The sequence below is a fragment of the Pristiophorus japonicus genome, chromosome 6 (assembly GCF_044704955.1).
Source record: "Pristiophorus japonicus isolate sPriJap1 chromosome 6, sPriJap1.hap1, whole genome shotgun sequence".
NCBI lineage: Eukaryota > Metazoa > Chordata > Chondrichthyes > Pristiophoridae > Pristiophorus > Pristiophorus japonicus.
Window position 1 is genome coordinate 55722258 of NC_091982.1, and position 21145 is coordinate 55743402.

At 46.5% G+C, this 21145-nt stretch overlaps 1 protein-coding gene and 1 pseudogene across 1 annotated transcript in view; one reads left to right on the top strand and one right to left on the bottom strand.

Annotated features, from left to right (window-relative positions):
* LOC139265669 (lysozyme g-like) overlaps nt 1–18032 on the bottom strand; it is a 30063-nt gene extending 12031 nt beyond the window's left edge. Inside the window, exons 1-3 of the mRNA XM_070882878.1 lie at nt 17840–18032; nt 11659–11745; nt 131–327 (exon numbers count right to left, since the gene is read on the bottom strand). Of these exons, the coding sequence (XP_070738979.1) occupies nt 131–327; nt 11659–11745; nt 17840–17855 (300 nt within the window). The 5' untranslated portion in view covers nt 17856–18032. The remainder of the gene's footprint in view (nt 1–130; nt 328–11658; nt 11746–17839) is intronic.
* Nucleotides 7896–8131, top strand: LOC139266442 (U2 spliceosomal RNA; annotated as a pseudogene).
* Nucleotides 18033–21145: the final 3113 nt, after the last annotated feature.

Consider the following 21145-nt stretch of genomic DNA (forward strand, 5'->3'; position numbering starts at 1 on the left):
GCCCTCCTTGGTGGTATTAGCGATTCGGCCACTAGACTATAGCTGGTGGTGAAGTTTGTCAGAGTGGTTCTGACGCTTGCCAAGGAGACAGATTCCTCTCTGCTGTGTCACAAAGTCACTTGCTTCCTACCTGCATGAGGCCAAACCCATTTCCGTGGTCACCCCAGCCATTTACTAAGCCACTGCCACCGCGAGTTTCACGGGACATGATTGCGCCAATTATGGCTGGATCTATCTGGTTGGCACTGGCAACTTTACATATCAAAGCCTTGTACTTGTTCACCCGCGCCAGGTCAGTCTTCATCATCGTCTCAGAAGCTTCCACACCTGCAAAAACAGAAGCAAAAATCAACAACAACAGCAACTTGTATTTATATAGCGCCTTTAACATAGTCAGCTGTGAATACCTCTGTGAAGCACCTTGGCACGTTTTACTAAAAGAAAGACTCTGAGTCAGAAGGTTGTGGGTTCAGGTCCCACTCCACAAAGGCTGACACTCCTATGCAGTGCTGAGGGTGCCGTCTTTCAGATGAGACGTTAAACCGAGGCTCCATCTGCTCTCTCAAGTAGAGGTAAAAAATCCCATGGCACTATTTCAAAGAAGAGTAGGGGAGTTATCTCCGGTGTCCTGGCCAATATTTATCCCTCAATCAACATCACTAAAAAAACAGATGATCTGGTCATTATCACATTGCACTTCGTGGAAGTTGCTTGCGCAAATTGGCTGCCGTGTTTTCTACATTGCAATAGTGACTACACTTCAAAAAGGGTTGTAAAGTGCTTTGAGACGTCCAGTGGTCAAGAAAGGCACTATATAAATCAAAAAAGGTAAGTTTTAAGGAGTGTCTTAAAAGGGGAAAGAGAGATAGAGAGGCGGAGAGGTTTAGGCAGCGAGTTCCCTGGCTTAGGGCCTCGGCAACAGATGGTTGAGCGATTACAATCAGGGATGCTCAGGAGGAGAGAATTAGAGGAGCGCAAATATCTTCGGGGGAGAGGCTGGATGAGATTATAGCTATAGGGAGGGGCGAGGCCATGGAGGGATTTGAAAACAAGGATGAGAATTTTTAAACGTTGCTTAACTGCGAGCCAATGTAGGTCAGCGAGCACAGGGGTGATGGGTGAGCGGACTTGGTTCGAGTTAGATAATGGCCAGCCGGGTTTTGGATGATCTCTGTAATGTATGTACATAAGGTCTGCACACCAACAAGGGGCACTACCATCGGAGGTCCTAGGATCAAAGGTACACTCGTGCTGGGCCCGGTATATAACTTGAACTTCACCTTTGTATCTTCACTTCTGGAAGCCATTAAAGACTGACCAGGCTCACAGTACGGAGTTCATTGTATCATTTCATACACCACAACTGGCGATGAGGCAAATACGAACCCATGCAAAAGCATGGCGAGCACAGCACGATCGAGTATTGTTGGAATTCTCGAGAGATTCAATGAGGGAGAGGATTGGGGAGATTTCACGGCTCGCCTTGACCAGTATTTTGTGGCAAACGACCAAAACAAAGACAAGAATGCAGAGAAGAGCAGAACAGTTCTTCTCAGAGTCTGTGGCCCCACGATCTATGCACTCATCAAAAATCTGCTCTCACCCACTCTTCCTACAGAAAAGGATTACAAAAAATTGTTTGCTCTAGTTCGAGAACACCTTGAACCCATGGAAGGAATCCTCATATCCAGATATCGTTTCTATACGCACGTTCGTCCAGAAGGCCAGGACGTAGCGGAATTTCTTGCCGACCTAAGACGTCTTGCAGGGCCTTGCAAATTTGGGCCTGCGTTGGAAGACATGCTGCATGACTTTTTCATGATCGAGATCAACCACGAGACGATCTTAAGTAAGCTGCTGGCTGCGAAGACGCCGGACCTCAGCAAGATCATTACCATCGCCCAGGCTTGCATTACATGCAGAAAAGCACGAAGCAGATATTGCGACAAAACAGGAACTCCACGGCAAGTACTGTGCAAAATTTGTATTGATGGCCGGCAGAGCTGCACATGGCAGGACTTACTCGACTGTATCTGCAAGACCGGGAGCCGCTCAAAGTTTGTCATCAAGGGCCTACTCGATTGCGTATGTGAGAACGGGAGCCGCTCAAAGCCCGCCATCGGGCGCAAATCCGAGCTCAACGTGTTGGCGTTGCAGAAGCAATCACCGACCCCATCAGTGCCGCTTCAGGCAGTATGTATGCAGAGGGTGTGCGAAGATGGGGCACAGCGGACATGTCCACAGCAGAGCAAGTGAGCTGCGACACACCAGGTGGATGATGATCAATTCAGCGTGGATCTGGCGATGCATCCCGAGGCATTTGAGAGCTCCGAGGAGGAAGTGTACAGCGTACGTGCATTCCTAACAAAGAGCCAACCGATAATGATGGAGGTAAAATTAAACGGTGTGCCGGTATCCATGGAATTAGACACAGGTGTGAGTTAATCTATAATGAGTCAGAGGACTTTCAAAAAGCTGTGGGAGACCAAGGCAGAGAGACTCAAGCTGTGTCCGATAAATACGAAGTTGCGTACCTACACCAAAGTGCTCATACCAGTGATCGGTAGTGCAGCAGTAAGAGTGTCGTAAGAGGCAGCGGTTCATGACCTACCATTATGGATTATCCTGGGTAATGGCCCATCATTATTCGGCAGTGTTGGCTCGAAAAAATAAAATGGAAATGGTACGATACCAAAGTTTAGTCATCAGTGGATGATGATTTGTATGCTCAAGTGCTGAGCAAATTTCCCTCACTGTTTGAACCGGGAATTGGTAGCTTCAAGGGAGCCAAGGTGCAGATTCACCTCGGCCCAGACGCAAGGTCCATCCATCATAAAGCCAGCGTGGTCCCGCACATGATGAGAGAAAAGGTCTAGCTCGAATTGGACAGGCTACAACGCGGGGGGGTCATCTCACTGGTCGAATTTAATGAATGGGCCAGCCCCATTGTTCCGGTGTTAAAGAGCGACGGCACGGTCAGGATTTGTGGAGACTACACAATCTGGAAGAGATTCTGCGTCGTCTGGACAAAGTGTGACTCAGGCTGAAACATTCAAAGTGCGTTTTTATAGCACCAGAGGTCAAAGTCCTTGGATGAAAGATTACTGCAGACGGAATCAGGCTTACAGACACGAAAACAGAGGCAATCAAAAATGCACCCAGGCCCCAGAATGTGATGGAGCTGCGTTTATTCCTGGGTCTTCTCAACTAATTCGGTAACTTCTTACCCAAACTGAGCACAGTACTGAAGCCTTCTCAGGAAAGGAGACGACTGGGTGTGGAGTGAACTTCAAGGCAGAGCCTTTGAGAAGGCTAGAAATCTATTGTATTCCCACAAGCTACTGGTACTGTATGACCCATGCAAGCGTCTAGTTTTGACCTGTGATGTGTCATCCTATGGGGTCGGCTGCGTACTCCAGCAAGCCAATGAGTCAGGCAAATTACAACCAGTTGCATACGCATCTTGAAGCCTGTCCAAGGCGAAAAGAGACTACGGCATGGTAGAGAAAGAGGCTTTAGCATGTGTTTATGGGGTAAAAAAAATGCACCAGTACCTGTTTGGGCTTTGCTTCAAGCTGGAAACCGATCACAAGCAGCTTATATCGTTGTTCTCGGAACATAAAGGTATCAATACCGACACGGCATCCCGCATCCAGAGGTGGGCACTGACATTATCTGCCTATGATTATGTCATTCGCCAGGCACCGACAACTGCGCTGATGCATTGAGCCAGTTACCGTTGCCCACACCAGAGTTGGAAACGCCAATGCCCACAGAGCTACTCATGGTCATGGATGCCTTTGAGAGTGAAGGGTTGCCTGTCACTACTCAACAAGTTAAGACCTGGACCAGCCAGGATCCAACCCTATTGGTTGTAAAATGTTGTGTTCTCAACGGGGACTGGTCGACTATCCCCAAGGAAATGGGTGATGAAACCAAACCGTACAGCCGTCGCAAAGATGAGCTTTCCATCCGATTGTTTACTGTGGAGTAACCATGTTGTAATGTCCAAGAAAGGCAGGGTGAGATTTGTACGGGAGTTATGTAGTAGGCATCCCGGTATTGTCATGATGAAGGCCATCGCCAGGTCCCATGTTTGGTGGCCTGGTATTGACTCGAACTTAGAGTCGTGCATGCATCAGTGCAGCACTTGCATGTAGTTAAGCAATGCCCCAAAGTAAGCTCCTGTGGTCTGTGGTCATGGCCATCCAAACCGTGGTCTAGAATCCACATCGACTTTGCGGGCCCCTTCCTCGGTAAAATGTTTTTTGTGGTGGTGGATGCATACTCCAAATGGATAGAATGTGTGATCATGTCATCCAGCACTTCCATTGCCACCATTGAGAACCTGAGAGCCATGTTTGTCACACATGGTCTGCCAGACATCGTTGTCAGTGACAACGGACTGTGTTTCACGAGCCTGGAGTTTCAAGAGTTCATGAAACGCAACGGTATAAGACACATGAGGTCAGCCCCGTTCAAACCCGCATCCAATGGTCAAGTGGAGTAGGCAGTTCAAACCATCAATCAGAGCCTAAAATGTGTAACTCATGGTTCCTTGCAGACACGCCTGTCACGCATACAGCTCAGTTACAGGACAAGGCCACACACGCACACCGGGGTCCCGCCTGCGGAACTATTGATGAAGCGAGACCTCAAAACCAGGCTCTCTCTAGTCCATCCTGACAACGATCATGTCGAAACACGACGTCAATGTCAGCAGTGGTACCATGACGGCGCCGCAGTGTCACGCGACATATCTGTAAATGACCCAGTGTATGTACTTAACCATGGTCAGGGGCTCAAGTGGCTCCTGGGCAATGTTATGGATAAGGAGGGTAATCGGGTGTATATGGTTAAGCTCAAGAATGGGCAGATGTGCAGGAAACACATTGATCAAATCAAGCTAAGACACACTGACGAACCGCGAGCTTAGACGACCAACCAACTCACGTCCAGCCATCAGAAGAACCCACTGTGGTCAACGCCCAGCCCCAAGTCGTAAGAGACTCGGAAAGCACTGGGATTGTACTGAGATGGTCAACCAGGGAGCGAAGGTCTCCGGACCGTCTGAACTTGTAATATGGATTTGTGCCAAGAACTGGGGAGGGGAATGATGTAATGTATGTACATAAGGTCTGCCCACCAACAGGTGGTAGTACCGTCGGAGGTCCTAGGGTCATAGGTACACTCGTGCTGGGCCCTGTATATAACCTGAACTTCACCTTTGTATCTTCACTTCTGGAAGCCATTAAAGACTGCCTAGGTTTCACCTGGTCACTGGCTCACAGTACGGAGTTCATTGTATCATTTCATACACTACAATCTCAAGTTTACGTTGGGTAGAACATGGGAGGGCAGGCAGAAGTGTATTGGAATAGTCAAGTCTAGAGGTAACAAAGGCATGGATGAGGGTTTCAGCAACAGATGAGATGAGGCACTTCCGCTGGAATTGGTGGGGTGAAGTGGTGTGGTGAGGTCATCAGTGGGCAGGCCACTGGAAAACGGCCACGCCCGCGATTTCCAGCTACAAAAACCGAATATTTCTTCAGGCAGTGCTCCCGCAAGGTTTTCCAGTCGGTGCACGAATACGAAACCGCTGGAGTTTTGCCGCGATCGGAGCCGTTTGGTCGAAACATACTTTTATTCATTTTAAATTTTAAATTAAAAGTGCAGTAAGTTTTATTCATTGTTTTGGCTCCATTAAACCTGCTGAGTGCTGCTCAGAGGTATTCACAGACTTTTGTACAACTTTCAGCTCTGACCCTTTAGAGGAAGGAGATGGCATCAGGAGGAGGGTGAGGGATGCTGCCTCCCCCCTCCCCCCTCCAAATACTGGGAGAGGAACCTTTCCAGCAAGAGCCTCTTCAGGAGCCCGAGAATGAGGAGGACCAAGGAGATGGCCAGCAGGCAGCTTTCAGAGGAGACAGTCAACATGAGGCCATACCCTCAAAAGGGTCTACAGACCTCAGTTCTCCTTCTCCAGCTCACTGATGAGCAATGCCTGCGAAGGCTAAGATTTCAGCCGGAAGTACTGAGGGAGCTCTGCACTGTCCTTCGAGAAGATCTGCAGCCTCAAACATGCCTCAGGACCTCCCTCACCATGAAGACCAAGGTCATCATCGCCTTGAATTTTTACACGACATTGGCAACGTCTCCGAATTCTCGGCACATCGGTGCATCCGACAGGTCACAGATGCACTGTACAGAGAAGGGTCCAGTACATCTCCTTTCCGATGACAAGGAACAAACAGGTGGAGCGGCAGGCCAGATTTTCCCAAATGGCAGGATTCCCGAGGGTGCAGGGTGCCATTGACTGCACACACATTGGGCTGAGGGCACCACATCATCATCTCGAGATCTTTGTCAGCCGCAAAGGCTTCCACTCTTGAACGTGCAGCTCGTGAGTGACCACCAGCGTCGGATCCTGGCAGTTGATGCGAGGTACCCAGGCAGTAGCCATGATTCATTCATTTTGCAACAGACCAGTGTGCCTGCCGTCTTCACCGGCCCAAATCAGGATTGCAATTGGCTGCTTGGGGATAAGGGATATCCCCTGTCCACTTGGCTGCTCACTCCTCTGTGGAACCCCAGGACAGCACCAGAGCATGCCTACAATGATGCTCATTGTGCCACCAAGTGCATCATCGAGCAGTGCATAGGTATCCTTAAGCAGAGGTTCCGGTGCCTGGACCAGTCTGGTGGCACCTTGCAGTACTCTCCTCACAGGTCTCCATAATCATCGTAGTCTGCTGCATGCCGCACAACCTGGCCATTATGAGGGGACAGCCACTGGAGGTTGAGCCAACAGTACCACCTGAGGAGGAGGAGGAGGAGGAGCAGCAGGAGGAGGAGGAGGAGGAGGATTCCCGTCGCCCCAGAGCTAGGAGGCGTCGACCTATTGCCACCCTGGAAGGGAGGTGCAGCTGCCTCTCATAGCTGCTCGTTTCAGATAATCCCATCCACATGTGACCCTTCAGCTCCCACTTTCAATGGCCATCGCAATGAGTGCCTTAACACAGGATTGCCCACTCTCAAATGAAACACCTGGCCAGATAAATGTGCCAAAAATAAAGATTTATCAAATTATCCAAATCACTGGAAAAACAGAACATAAAGAACAATATAATAATACTGTAATCATTTTTACCCCTGTGCATCACATTATAACACCTGTTACGCGTGACTACCCTAAAACTATGCCTAACTGTCATCCTTGTGTCTGCATCATGGGTCCGGGAAGCTGCTATGGTTGTTGTCTGGGACCTACAGATGTCCTTCTAGGACGCCCTGGAACACTTCTGGGCCTGGAAGGGCCGGGTGCAAACTGGCCAGCACCCTCCTGGGAGGGTGCGTCCTCACATATATGGAGATGCCTGACACCTCCCCTGCAATCACCCTCCATGCATTATGTACTGGCGGTCTGCCAGGTCTCCCCACGTCAGGAAACAGTATTCTTCTTCTGTCCTCCACATCGTCCATCTGTGTCTCCAGCTCCATATGTGAACCTGTTGGCTCTCCTTGCACGTCTTACACCAGCCATCCTTCCAACCTCTTTCCCCCCTCGGGGCCTTGTTGCAAAACCAGGCCTTTAAAAAGGCCAGGGAGCAGCTAGCTCGTGAGAAACCCTTATCTGCATACTGAATTTCTCAGTGGTGATAATGCTCAAATTAAGACAGCCACACCACTGAAGAATCCACTTTGGAAGGATGTATTAGCGTGTAACCCATTTGTTCACTTTTGGAGCTGAATGTGGGGTGGCCCAGCCACGAAAAGATTCTGGCACTAATGGCCACAAAATGGTGGGGTGAGCACCAGCTTTTCAGTGCTAGTGAATTTCTGGCCCCTTATATTTAAAATGAAAGAAAGACTTGGATTAATATAGCGCCTTGGGCCTCTCTCGGCCTTTTGGCTAAGATCATGCGTAACTGACCTGACAGGGGAGTAGCCACCATGACCTCCGGGTGGTTCTCCCTGGATCAGGAAGGTATATGCTTGCTTTTTTGGAAACAGGAGGTGGGTGGGGTGGCTTGACCCATCCACCTCCACGGAGGTGTGTGGGGGACCTGACCCATCCACCTCCATGGCACGAACCTGGTATTGCAGTACTTCCAGGAACGGTGCAGTGGCTCTAGGCCTTTTGGCTAAGAGCATTGGCGCAGAGTGATCCTTGGCGTGTGCAAGGTGACCTCTGGCGTTTGTGATTTGACAAAGAATTGGAATGATTGGCTACGAATTTCACACAAAAAAAAAAAAAAAATAGTGCCTTGGGGTGGGGTGGCTTGACCCATCCACCTCCACGGAGGTGTGTGGGGGGCCTGACTCATCCACCTCCATGGCACGAACCTGGTATTGCAGTACTTCCAGGAACGGTGCAGTGGCTCTAGGCCTTTTGGCTAAGAGCATTGGCGCAGAGTGATCCTTGATGTGTGCAAGGTGACCTCTGGCGTTTGTGATTTGACAAAGAATTGGAAAGATTGGCAACGAATTAAAAAAAATATATAGCGCCTTTCATGACCACCAGGCGTCTCAAATCGCTTTACCGCCCAAAAATTACTTTTGGAGTATAGTCACTGTTATAATGTAGGAAACGCAATAGCCAATTTGCATACAGAACGCTCCCACAAAGAGCACTGTGATAATGACCAGATAATCTGTTTTTTGTTATGTAGATTGAGGGATAAATGATGACAGAAATAAAATCCAGAAGAAAAAAGAAATAGGGAGAAAAAATCCATGGACAAGCGAAGGAAAAATCACAAGCTAAACAGGAAAGACACAGGGAGAACTAGCAACCAAATGAAGACAGATAGGAAACAGAGAGGCCGTTTGCATTGGTATACCATGAGCAACGCTAATATTCACTGGTCTATCATAGCGTCACAAACAGCCTGGAGACAATCTAGTTCAACAGCGAAGAGGGATGTCACCAAGATCCATGTCGGTGATTGGAGCGTGGGCAGGTACAACAGGAGCGGCGAGAAAGAGCAGCGAGAGATTGTAGAGGGACGTGATCGGGGCCCAGGAGAGGCATGAGTTAGGGGCCCAGAAGAGGCGAGGGCTCGGGGGCAACACGGCCAGCCCACATTACGATATGTGTGCACACTAGGTCTGTGCAGCAGAGCTGGTCTCCAGTCGACCTAGTTAATCCTTGCCACTGGACCAAGACCTAGCTCTGTCAAGCCCATGTGGTGGCTGGTGTGCAACGGCCACCACACATTAAAAAAATCCACACACAGGCATCTTCCACCCTTCAGGATTTAGTTCGGGACCTGAAATATTAGGTCTTCCATTGAAACACCTGTGAACTTTTTGACATGGAAGCAAGTCATCCTCAATTCAAGGGACTGCCTATGATGATGCTGATGAAATATTGGCCCTAGGACACCAGGGATAACACCCCTTCTCTTCTTCAAATAGTGCCATGGGATCTTTTATGAGCAGCCGGGGCCTCGGTTTATCGTCTCATCCAAACGACTGCACCTACGACAGTGCAGCACTCCCTCAGCACCGCGTTGGCATGTCAGTCTAGATCTATTATTGTGCTCAAGTTCCTGGAGTGGGATTTGAACCCACAACTTTCTGGCTCAGAGGCAAGTGTCCTACCCACTGAGCCACAGCTGACATAGCATTTAACATTTAACAATTAAAACAGCCCTGCTCGTCTCGAATAATATTCTGAGCGACTTGTAAATACCCTTTCCTCCATAATTCCCTCCTAGTTCCTCGAAACATAGAAACATAGAAAATAGGTGCAGGAGTAGGCCATTCGGCCCTTCGAGCCTGCACCACCATTCAATATGATCATGGCTGATCATTCACCTCAGTACCCCTTTCCTGCTTTCTCTCCATACCCCTTGATCCCTTTAGCCGTAAGGGCCATATCTAACTCCCTCTTGAATATATCCAACAAACTGGCATCAACAACTCTCTGCGGTAGGGAATTCCACAGGTTAACAACTCTCTGAGTGAAGAAATTTCTCCTCATCTCAATCCTAAATGGCTTACCCCTTATTTTTAGACTGTGTCCCCTGGTTCTGGACTTCCCCAACATTGGGAACATTCTTCCTGCTTCTAACTTGTCCAGTCCCAGCAGAATTTTATATGTTTCTATGAGATCCCCTCTCATCCTTCTAAACTCCAGTAAATAAAGGCTCAGTTGATCCAGTCTCTCCTCATATGTCAGACCAGCCATCCCGGGAATCAGTCTGTTGAACCTTCGCTGCACTTCTTCAATAGCAAGAATGTCCTTCCTCAGATTAGACCAAAGCTGTACACAATGTTCCAGGTGAGGCCTCACCAAGGCCCTGTACAACTGCAGTAAGACCTCCTTGCTCCTATACTCAAAACCCCGAGCTATGAAGGCCAACATACCATTTGCCTTCTTCACCACCTGCTGTACCTGCATGCCAACTTTCAATGACTGATGTACCCTGACACCCAGTTGCACCTCCCCTTTTCCTAATCTGCCGCCATTCAGATAATATTCTGCCTTCGTGTTTTTGCCCCCAAAGTGATGTGACTTACCTCACAAAGTGATGTCTACCCCTGCATTTTCCTATAGTCAGCCAGCTTGCCTGCTCAATATAAGTGATAGGGCTGTGGGTCTTTTGAAACCTTTGTACCAGAATCAAAAGATAAGCCCAGTGTAATTTTTCCTGATGTAACTTACTGTGGTCACATGTTCAGGCTGCTCACTCTAATCCACCATGCATTGTTTGTGTGTGAATCTAGACAGTGATCTGTCAGCATCAAAGTCTGGCTCCATCCAATCTTGTCCTGGTCCCACACCCACACAACTCTTTTTCGATTACTGGAAAACCTGCTTGATATGAAGTGCACACTTTCTCCCCATAGGGACACCTTCTGTTTATTGAGGTCCTGGTTTGGGGAGCCAAGGGTTAGGCTCCCCCAAGCTTGCATGGGTGTACTGCTGGAATTTAGACAGCTAAAACCACACAGCCTGTGTTGTACATCGACCAAGGACTACCCTACCCTTTAAGGTATTAGTTAGCAGTCGAAAGGGGAGAATCTTATCCCCCCCCTGTGACAGGTGGGGACTGTTGGGGGAGACAAGAACTAGAGGGCATCATCTTAGAATAAGGGGCCGCCCATTTTAAACAGAGATGAGGAGAAATTTCTTCTCTCAGAGGGTTGTAAATCTGTGGAATTCAGAGAGCTGTGGAAGCTGGGACATTGAATAAATTTAAGACAGTTTCTTAACCGATAAGGGAATAAAGGATTATGGGGAGCGGGCAGGGAAGTGGAGCTGAATCCATGATCGGATCAGTCAAGGTCGTATTAAATGGCAGAGCAGGGTCGAGGGGCCATATGGCCTACTCCTGCTCCTATTTCTTATGTTCTTATGTTCTTATGTCTACCCCTGCATTTTCCTATAGTAAGCCAGCTTGCCTGGTCAATATAAGTGGTAGGGCTGTGGGTCTTTTGAAACCTCTGTACCAGAATCAAAAGATAAGCAAGTGTAAAGTTTCAACAGCAGAATGCACCTTGACTGTTAAATGCAGACTATGTATAATAGTGATTGAAGCTTTATACAATTACTGCGAACTGGAGCACCACCCTTGCAGGGTATTTCCATAAGTTGCTTGCAGCCACACACATATTTCACGGCAGCTATTGATTACATCCTTCGCTTACCAGCACGTGGCAGTTTGTCCTGCCTTGCAGTATCCATGGAAGCACCTGTTGTGTCAACCTTTGTGATGTCGCCATAGATGGAAGGGCCTAGTAGAATGGACAAAAATGGAGAAGTTATGTTTAAATGACAAACAGAAATTTAACACGAGAGAAGTTGAAGTGCGATGTGCAGTTTTTGGGGCAGAGTCAAAAGCATCCCAAAAGTTAAGCTAGCAGAGTCTGTTGGTTTCCGGTAGATGCCCTGCAGAGGGCACTATGCATATACCCGCTCCTTAAAGATTCAACAGAAACTTTCAAAGGGAGTTGGCTATATACTGGAAAAGGAAATAATTGCAGGGCTATGGGGAAAGTGCACGGGAGTGGCACTAATTGGATAGCTCCACCAAAGATATCTGGAAAGAAATATTTGGGCAGTACAACAACAACAACTTGTAGTTTTATAGCACCTTTAACATAGTAAAACATCCCAAGGAACCTTACCGGAGTGTTATAAGAGAAATAAAATTGACATCGAGCCATATAAGAAGAAAGCTCAACCAAAAGCTCAGTCAAAGAGATAGGTTTTTGAAGAGCGTCTTAAAGGAGGTAAGAGAGGCGGAGAGATTTAGGCAGGGAATTCCTGAGCTTAGGGCCGAGGCACAGAAGGCATGACTAGCAAAGGTTGAGCCATTATAATCAGGGATGCTCAAAAGAGCAGAATTAGAGCAGTGCAGACATCTTGGTGGGTTGTGGGGCTGAAGGAGATTACAGAGATAGGGAGGGGCGAGGCCATGGAGGGATTTGAACATAAGAGATAAAAGATCCACATATGGGAGTTACTCGAGGTGTGGTACCCCAAATAATATCTAAGGCATAAGAACATGATAAGAACTCAAGACATAGGAGCAGGAGTAAGCCATTCAGCCCTTTGAGCCTGTTACGCCATTCAATAAGATCATGGCTGATCTTCTACCTCAACTGCACCTTCTCACACTATCCCCATATCGCTTGGTTCCCTTAGTATCCAAAAATCTACCGATCTCTGTCTTGAATATACTCAAACACTGAGCATCCACAGCCCTCTGGGGTAAAGAATTCCAAAGATTCACAGCCCTCTGAGTGAAAAAATTTCTCCTCATCTCAGTCCTAAATGCCGACCCCTTATTCTGAGACTGTGACCCCTGGTTCTACACTCTCCAGCCAGAGGGAACAATCCTCCCTGCATCTACCCTGTCAAGCCCCTTAAGAATTTTATACATTTCAATGAAATCACCTCTCTTTCTTCTAAACGCTCGGGAATATAGGCCTAGTCTCCTCAATCTCTCCTCATAGGACAATCCTCCTCATCCCAGGAATCAGTCTGGTAAACCTTCATTACATTCCCTCTATGGCAAGTACTGTACATCTCTCCTGAGGTAAGAAGACTAAAACTACACAATACTCCGGTTTGATCTCACCAAGGCGCTATATAATTGCAGTAAGACTTCCTTACTCATACTCCAAACCTTCTGTAATAAAGACAGTTGCAAAATTTGTAACAGTAACAGAGGGCAGTGGGACTAATTGAATAAATCTTTCAAAAAGCCAGCACAGGCACAAGGGGACAAATGGCCTCTTTCTGTGCTGTAAAATTCTATGATTCTCTGATTATCGCAAGTCATTTGTGATCACTCAGGGATTGATATCATCGCTGCCTCCAGGACTTTTTATGAAAAACTGCAATGGATGGGCATAAGATCCTGCTACGAGTAAAGAATTTGCGGCAGATGTCACATCACTCACCTTACCTACGAGCTTTTGCGTGATGCAGGATGGATAATGAGGCCCAGAAAGAGAAAGGGAAGAAGCAATTGTAAGAAGTGGATTCAGCAGGTGGAGGGTTGAATTACCATTAGGCTTTTTTTTTGAATGGACTCATTAGGTGGTCTCTAAGGAAAGGTGAGGGAAATTTTAGATGACAGGGATGGATTTTGGGGGCATTTATTTAAATTAATTGGGGGAAGGTTGAGAGGAGATATGATCAAGTGTGCTCAGTGCTTGATTGAAATCAACATTGAAGCACTGACCACACTTGATCAGCTCTGCTGGGCAGGCCACATTGTTTGCATGCCTGACACACGACTCCCAAAGCAAGCGCTCTACTCGGAACTCCTTCACGGCAAACGAGCCAAAGGTGGGCAGAGGAAATGTTACAAGGACACCCTCAAAGCCTCCCTGATAAAGTGCAACATCCCACTGACACCTGGGAGTCCCTGGCCAAAGACCGACCTAAGTGGAGGAAGTGCATCCGGGAGGGCGCTGAGCACCTCGAGTTTCATCGCCGAGAGCATGCAGGCAGCGGAAAGAGAGTGCGGCAAATCTGTCCCACCCACCCCTTCCCTCAACAACTACCTGTGACAGAGTCTGTGGTTTTCGTATTGGACTGTTCAGCCACCTAAGAACTCATTTTAAGAGTGGAAGCAAGTTCTCCTCAATTCCAAGGGACTGCCTATGATGATGAGAGGAGATATGAGGGGAAATTTCTTCACCAGAAGGTGGTGGGGGTCTGGAACTCACTGCCTGAAAGGGTGGTAGAGGCAGAAAGCCTCACCATATTTAAAAAGTACTTGGATGTGCACTTAGAGTGCTGTAACCTACAGGGCTACGGACCAAGAGCTGGAAAGTGGGATTAGGCTGGGTAGGTCTTAGAACATAAGAACATAAGAACATAAGAATTAGGAACAGGAGTAGGCCATCTAGCCCCTCAAGCCTGCTCCGCCATTCAACAAGATCATGGCTGATCTGGCTGTGGACTCAGCTCCACTTACCTGCCCGCTACCCGTAACCCTTAATTCCCTTATTAATTAAAAATCTATCTATCTGTGATTTGAATACATTCAATGAGCTAGCCTCAACTGCTTCCTTGAGCAGAGAATTCCACAGATTCACAACCCTCTGAGATAAGAAATTCCTTCTCAACTCAGTTTTAAATTGGCTCCTCCGTATTTTGAGGCTGTGCCCCTTAGTTCTAGTCTCCCCGACCAGTGGAAACAACCTCTCTGCCTCGATCTTGTCTATCCCTTTCATTATTTTAAATGTTTCTATAAGATCACCCCTCATCCTTCTGAACTCCAACGAGTAAAGACCCAGTCTACTCAATCTATCATCATAAGGTAACCCCCTCATCTCCGGAATCAGCCTAGTGAATCGTCTCTGTACACCCTCCAAAGCTAGTATATCCTTTCTTAAGAAAGGTGACCAAAACTGCACGCAGTACTCCAGGTGCGGCCTCACCAATACGCTATACAGCTATACAGTTGCAGCAGGACCTCCCTGCTTTTGTACTCCATCCCTCTCGCAATGAAGGCCAACATTCCATTTGCCTTCCTGATTACCTGCTGCACCTGCAAACTAACTTTTTGGGATTCATGCACAAGGACCCCCAGGTCCCTCTGCACCGCAGCATGTTGTAATTTCTCCCCATTCAAATAATATTCCCTTTTACTGTTTTTTTTTCCAAGGTGGATGACCTCACATTTTCCGACATTGTATTCCATCTGCCAAACCTTAGCCCATTCGCTTAACCTATCTAATTCTCTTTGCAGCCTCTCTATGTCCTCTACACAACCCGCTTTCCCACTAACCTTTGTGTCGTCTGCAAATTTTGTTACACTACACTCTGTCCCATATTCCAGGTCATCTATGTATATTGTAAACAGTTGTGGTCCCAGCACTGATCCCTGTAGCACACCACTCATGACCGATTTCCAACCCGAAAAGGACCCATTTATCCCAACTCTCTGCTTTCTGTTAGCTAACCAATTCTCTATCCATGCTAATACATTTCCTCTGACTCCGCGTACCTTTATCTTCTGCAGTAATCTTTTGTGTGGCACCTTATCAAATGCCTTTTGGAAATCTAAATACACCACATCCATCGGTACACCTCTATCCACCATACTCATTATATCCTCAAAGAATTCCAGTAAATTAGTTAAACATGATTTCCCCTTCATGAATCCACGTTGCGTCTGCTTGATTGCACTATTCCTTTCTAGATGTTCCGCTATTTCTTCCTTAATGATAGCTTCAAGCATTTTCCCCACTACAGATGTTAAACTAAGCGGCCTATAGTTACCTGCCTTTTGTCTGCCTCCTTTTTTAAACAGAGGCGTTACATTAGCTGCTTTCCAATCTGCTGGTACCTCCCCAGAGTCCAGAGAATTTTGGTAGATTATAACGAATGCATCTGCTATAACTTCCGCCATCTCTTGTAATACCCTGGGATGCATTTCATCAGGACCAGGGGACTTGTCTACCTTGAGTCCCATTAGCCTGTCCAACACTACCCCCCTAGTGATAGTGATTATCTCAAGGTCCTCCCTTCCCACATTCCCGTGACCAGCAATTTTTGGCATGGTTTTTGAGTTTTCCACTGTGAAGACCGAAGCAAAATAATTGTTTAAGGTCTCAGCCATTTCCACATTTCCCATTATTAAATCCCCCTTCTCATCTTCTAAGGGACCAACATTTACTTTAGTCACTCTCTTCCGTTTTATATATCGGTAAAAGCTTTTACGATCTGTTTTTATGTTTTGCGCAAGTTTACTTTCATAATCTATCTTTCCTTTCTTTATTACTTTCTTAGTCATTCTTTGCTGTCGTTTAAAATTTTCCCAATCTGCTCATTTCCCACTAACTTTGGCCACCTTATACGCATTGGTTTATAATTTGATACTCTCCTTTATTTCCTTGGTTATCCACGGCTGGTTATCCCTTCTCTTACCGCCCTTCTTTTTCACTGGAATATATTTTTGTTGAGCACAATGAAAAAGCTTCTTAAAAGTCCTCCAGTGTTGCTCAATTGTGCCACCGTTTAGTCTGTGTTTCCAGTCTACTTTAGCCAACTCTGCCCTCATCCCACTCTCGTCCCCTTTTGTCATGTATTCAACCAGCATTGTAACCCATGTATAATCTGACCTAAGTTGTACACCGTGAGAACACTGACCACTAGGTGGTGGACTTGTGGGAGACACTCCTAACCTACTCCTGCAGATATAAAAGGGGAAGCTCCACCCACTTCCTGCTCTTGAGTGCGAAGGAATAAAGGACAGGTCACAGACTGACCTTCTCTCAAGCATGGGCCTCGTGTGCATTTATACTGTATAGTAAGGATGTATCACCTTTGTTTAAGCATAGTATGCTCGTTTGAGATACTACTTCCTCACCCTCAATCTGTATTACAAATTCAACCATACTGTGATCACTCATTCCGAGAGGATCTTTTACTAGGAGATCGTTTATTATTCCTGTTTCATTACACAGGACCAGATCTAAGATAGCTTGCTCCCTTGTAGGTTCTGTAACATACTGTTCTAAGAAACAATCCCGTATGCATTCTATGAATTCCTCCTCAAGGCTACCCCGTGCGATTTGATTTGACCAATCGATATATAGGTTAAAATCCCCCATGATTACTGCCGTTCCTTTTTCACATGCCTCCATTATTCTCTTGATTATTGCCCGCCCCACCATGAAGTTATTATTTGGGGGCCTATAAACTACGCCCACCAGTGACTTTTTCCCCTTACTATCTCTAAGTCGGCCAGCACCTTACATGCTGTAAATTTCTATGATTCTGAGGAAAACGAGACTACGGAACTGTTGGATTGTCAGGCAAGGGCAGACAGATTGGCTGGCAATATAGAGAACTGCCTGGAAACAAAAGAGAGGGTGGAGATTTGCTGAAGTTAGCGATCGCATTTCCAGGACGCAACTCTGAGACCTTTATGTCAACCTGCCACATCCGCCTAATACGCCTCCACCTCCTCCTTTATTCCCCACGTTCCTGTCCCAACTGATTTTACTTTCATCACCCAGAGGGTGGAAAAGGCTGGGGTGGCCTTGCATCTTGCTAACATTCCCTGCCCCTCTCTCACTGTCAGAGCAAGGGCAGGGAGGGAGCTGCAGTGCTAAGGGAATCACCATCAGAGAGACAGCTTGGGCAGGAGAGAGGGCCGTTGGAAGTTACTGGGCAGCTGAAGAAAGCCAAAATATGTTTTTTTAGCCACGTGAGAGGCTTTCCCCAGTCTCTGAGACATCAAAGCCCAGAAACAGCACTACAACCCTGCAACCCTGTACATATTAATTTATTACTGTCTAAAGGTTAAAATTAGACTTTGAAGTTAACTTGCAGAATGGAACTGCAGAAGAAAAGACTTACGCATTTGTGTGCACATTGTTGCTGTTACTTATTGTCACTGCAAGCCGAATGTTCTTCAAGTAGAAAATCAAGCGATCACACCTATATATAAAGAGCTTACGCCAAATGCGGGGACATTAAAACTGAGTGTTTCTTGCACATGACAGGATTAAAACAATCAGGTTGTGTAATTAAAAAGGAATGTTACTGGCAACTGATCAGAATGACTCGTAGCTGTACTCTGTTTCCTGCACTTTGCTGACGTACATTGGCTTCCAGTTAAGCAACGCCTCAATTTCAGAATTTTCAGCCTTCTTTTCAAATTCCTGTATGGCCTCGCCCCTTCCTGTCTCTGTGCTGTGGCTGACAGATACTGAGTAACTCTGACCCCTGCTGAAGCATGATGAGAATTGAACTAAAGTAATGAGTTTTATAATATACAGTAGTGTAGTTTTATGCTTTTAATTTGTAATGTGCTATATAATATGTTGTAATATTTATTTTATAATGCATTGTTTTATGGTTTATTGGTTTTCCTTCAACTTTAGGTGACCTCGAATGGAAAGCTGTGTAAAGCTGCGGAATTTTGTTTTTGCTGTTTATGATAACTTCAGTTCCCGGGATAGATTATCTGCAACCCAGTTATGTTGTGCAAACCAACATTTATTTAGAATTTACAGCACTGAATCAGGTCATTCAGCGCAACGGGTCCGTGCCATTGTTTATGGTCAACACAAACCTCCCACCCCTCTTCATCTCACCCCATCAGCATAACCTTCCATTCCTTTCTCCCTCATGTGCTTATCTCACTTCCCCTTAAACGCACTTCTGCTATTCACTTCAACCACTTCCTGTGGTAGCGAGTTTCACATTCTCACCACTCCCTGAGTAAAGAAATTTCTCCTGAAATCCAGGCTAAATTTATGGCTCATTTTTTTTACAACTAATTATTGAGTAATTTACCTCAAATGCGTCGCCACAAGCATTCTGAAGTAGATAACATTTATAGTTTATAAAAAAAAATATATCCTCTCAGTAGCAAAGGATCAGACTTAGGTGGAAAGACTTTCAAGAGGTATAGAACGTATTGACATTTCATGTGTCTGGTGTGCCCACAGAACAGGAAGCAACATTTAAGTGAATTCAGCTACAGAATGCCCCAAGAAAACAATTGCTAATGTATAATCCTGTCTGCCACTGGGTTGTCATTTATTCTTTTGCATAGATTTTTAAAGTGGAATGTCGCCATTTATTTAAGTGGTGTTTGTGGGAGCTTGCTGTGTGGAAATTAACTGTCACGTTTCCTACATTGCAACAGTGACCACACTTCAAAAAATACTTCATTGGCTGTTAAGTGATTTGGGACATCCTGAGGTCATGAAAGCTGCTGTATACATTCCTTTACTGACTCGTTCCTGTTCTTGAACCTAATGTGCTCGCTTGGGGAACTCTCAAAGGTAATCCACTATAAGTAGTTTTTGCCCCTCGTGGTTTCGAATCACCCCTCTTACAACAGTTCTAGACACCAGAATTATAGTTATGAAAGTAATATGCAGTCATAGACAGATCTTTTTGGTCTCCATCATCACAATGCTTTTATTCAACTTTAAACACTCCTGCACCTAGTAAAAACACAATACCTGGTAGTGTAATACAAACAAACACAGTAATAACACACAGTCTTGCCTGTCTAAACAGGCCCCTAACGTAAAGTACCCACATCTAAAACACCCCTGCTCGGATTCAAAATTGCACCACTGAAATCTGTCCAACGGATGTGCGTATGCTTATGATCCTTGCAATAACGTCCCCACTAAAACCCCTAAGGCTTGGTTGGGACACACGACACCCTTTCACACTATGAAGTGGTCTTAAAGATGCGTGAGCTGGGATAAATGCTCACCAATTATCCCTCTGGCTTACGCTCCTTCTCCCGATGAGGCGTATCTTCTGGGTCTTCAAGTCCAGTCTCAAGATCAGCTTCCCAGTCGAAGTAGCAAGGCTCCCTGGTGTTTTTTCTCTCCATCCAAGATGGAGTGCTTAGTCCTTGTGCGTTGCAAGCAGGCATAGAAACGGGGAGAGAGAGCGAGATAGCAGCCAACATTGCCTCTCTTATACTTGCAAAAATGCTCCTTTTCGCGCCAAGCATCCAACTGTCCTTTCCCCTGAGGCTGTCCAACTAGAAAGCAAACTCAAGTCTGTGCCTGTTCCTTTATTAACTGGGCTGTCCCTCGATGGGTGGCTTCGACGAGTCTGTGGTCAAATAGCTTTCCTTTGTCTTTCGATGGCCTGAAATCCCAGCCACTTTACTTAATGTCTCACTGATGGGGTCCCATTCCATGACAAAAGGCGCACATCAACCATGATGTTCCTGCTTTCAGCCAATCTCATTCCCGCCCAGTTGATGTGTATTCAAGTTAAACATGTTTGGATCTGCCCCAGCCAGCTCTTCTGCTGCACAGTGAATATAGTAGCAATGTACAAAAAGTACAAAAAGTGTTTTCGACGAATTCTTACACCAGGTATCTGCCCATTTCAGGCAGGAACCTCATCAAGATATGTAAATTGGGCCCTGATGGCGTACATTCAGCCACGATGCAATTTGAGATACCAATGGGCAGAGCGTGATGCACGTACATTCTATCTATTGTTGCTAGGTGCAAAGCGGCCTAACCAGCGGACCTGAAAGGGGGCTGCTGCAGGTCCCTCAGGAAACCGCCAATGGTAAGTTTATTTTATTGCTGGACTAACTTCTTGCTGTGGACATCGGGCGAGTGGCACGATCGCACCACATTTTCAAATGTTGAAGGACGATTGGGTGGTCAGCCATATTGAATGTCGCAGAAAGGTCAAGGAGGACAAGAAGAGGTGATGTACCATGGTCACAGTCACAAGGGATGTCATCCATGTCTTTGGCTTGGACTGCTTTGGTGCATTGAGATAGGCAGAAACTGGACTAGAGGGATTGAAAGAGAAAGCTGGCGGCAATAGCCCTTTGGAGGACCTTAGAGATGAACGCAAGTTCGGGGCTAGGGTGACAGTGAAGCCTCATCATCATAGGCAGCCCCTCGAAATTGAGGAAGATTTGCTTCCACTCTAAAAGTGAGTTCTTAGGTGACTGAACAGTCCAATACGGGAATTACAGTCTCTGTCACAGGTGGGACAGACAGTCGTTGAGGGAAAGGGTGGGTGGGACAGATTTGCCACACGCTCCTTCCACTGCCTGCGCTTGCTTTCTGCATGCTTTCGTGACGAGACTCAAAGTGCTCAGCGTCCTATGAATGCTCTTCCTCCACTGAGAGCAGTCTTTGACCAGGGACTCCCAGG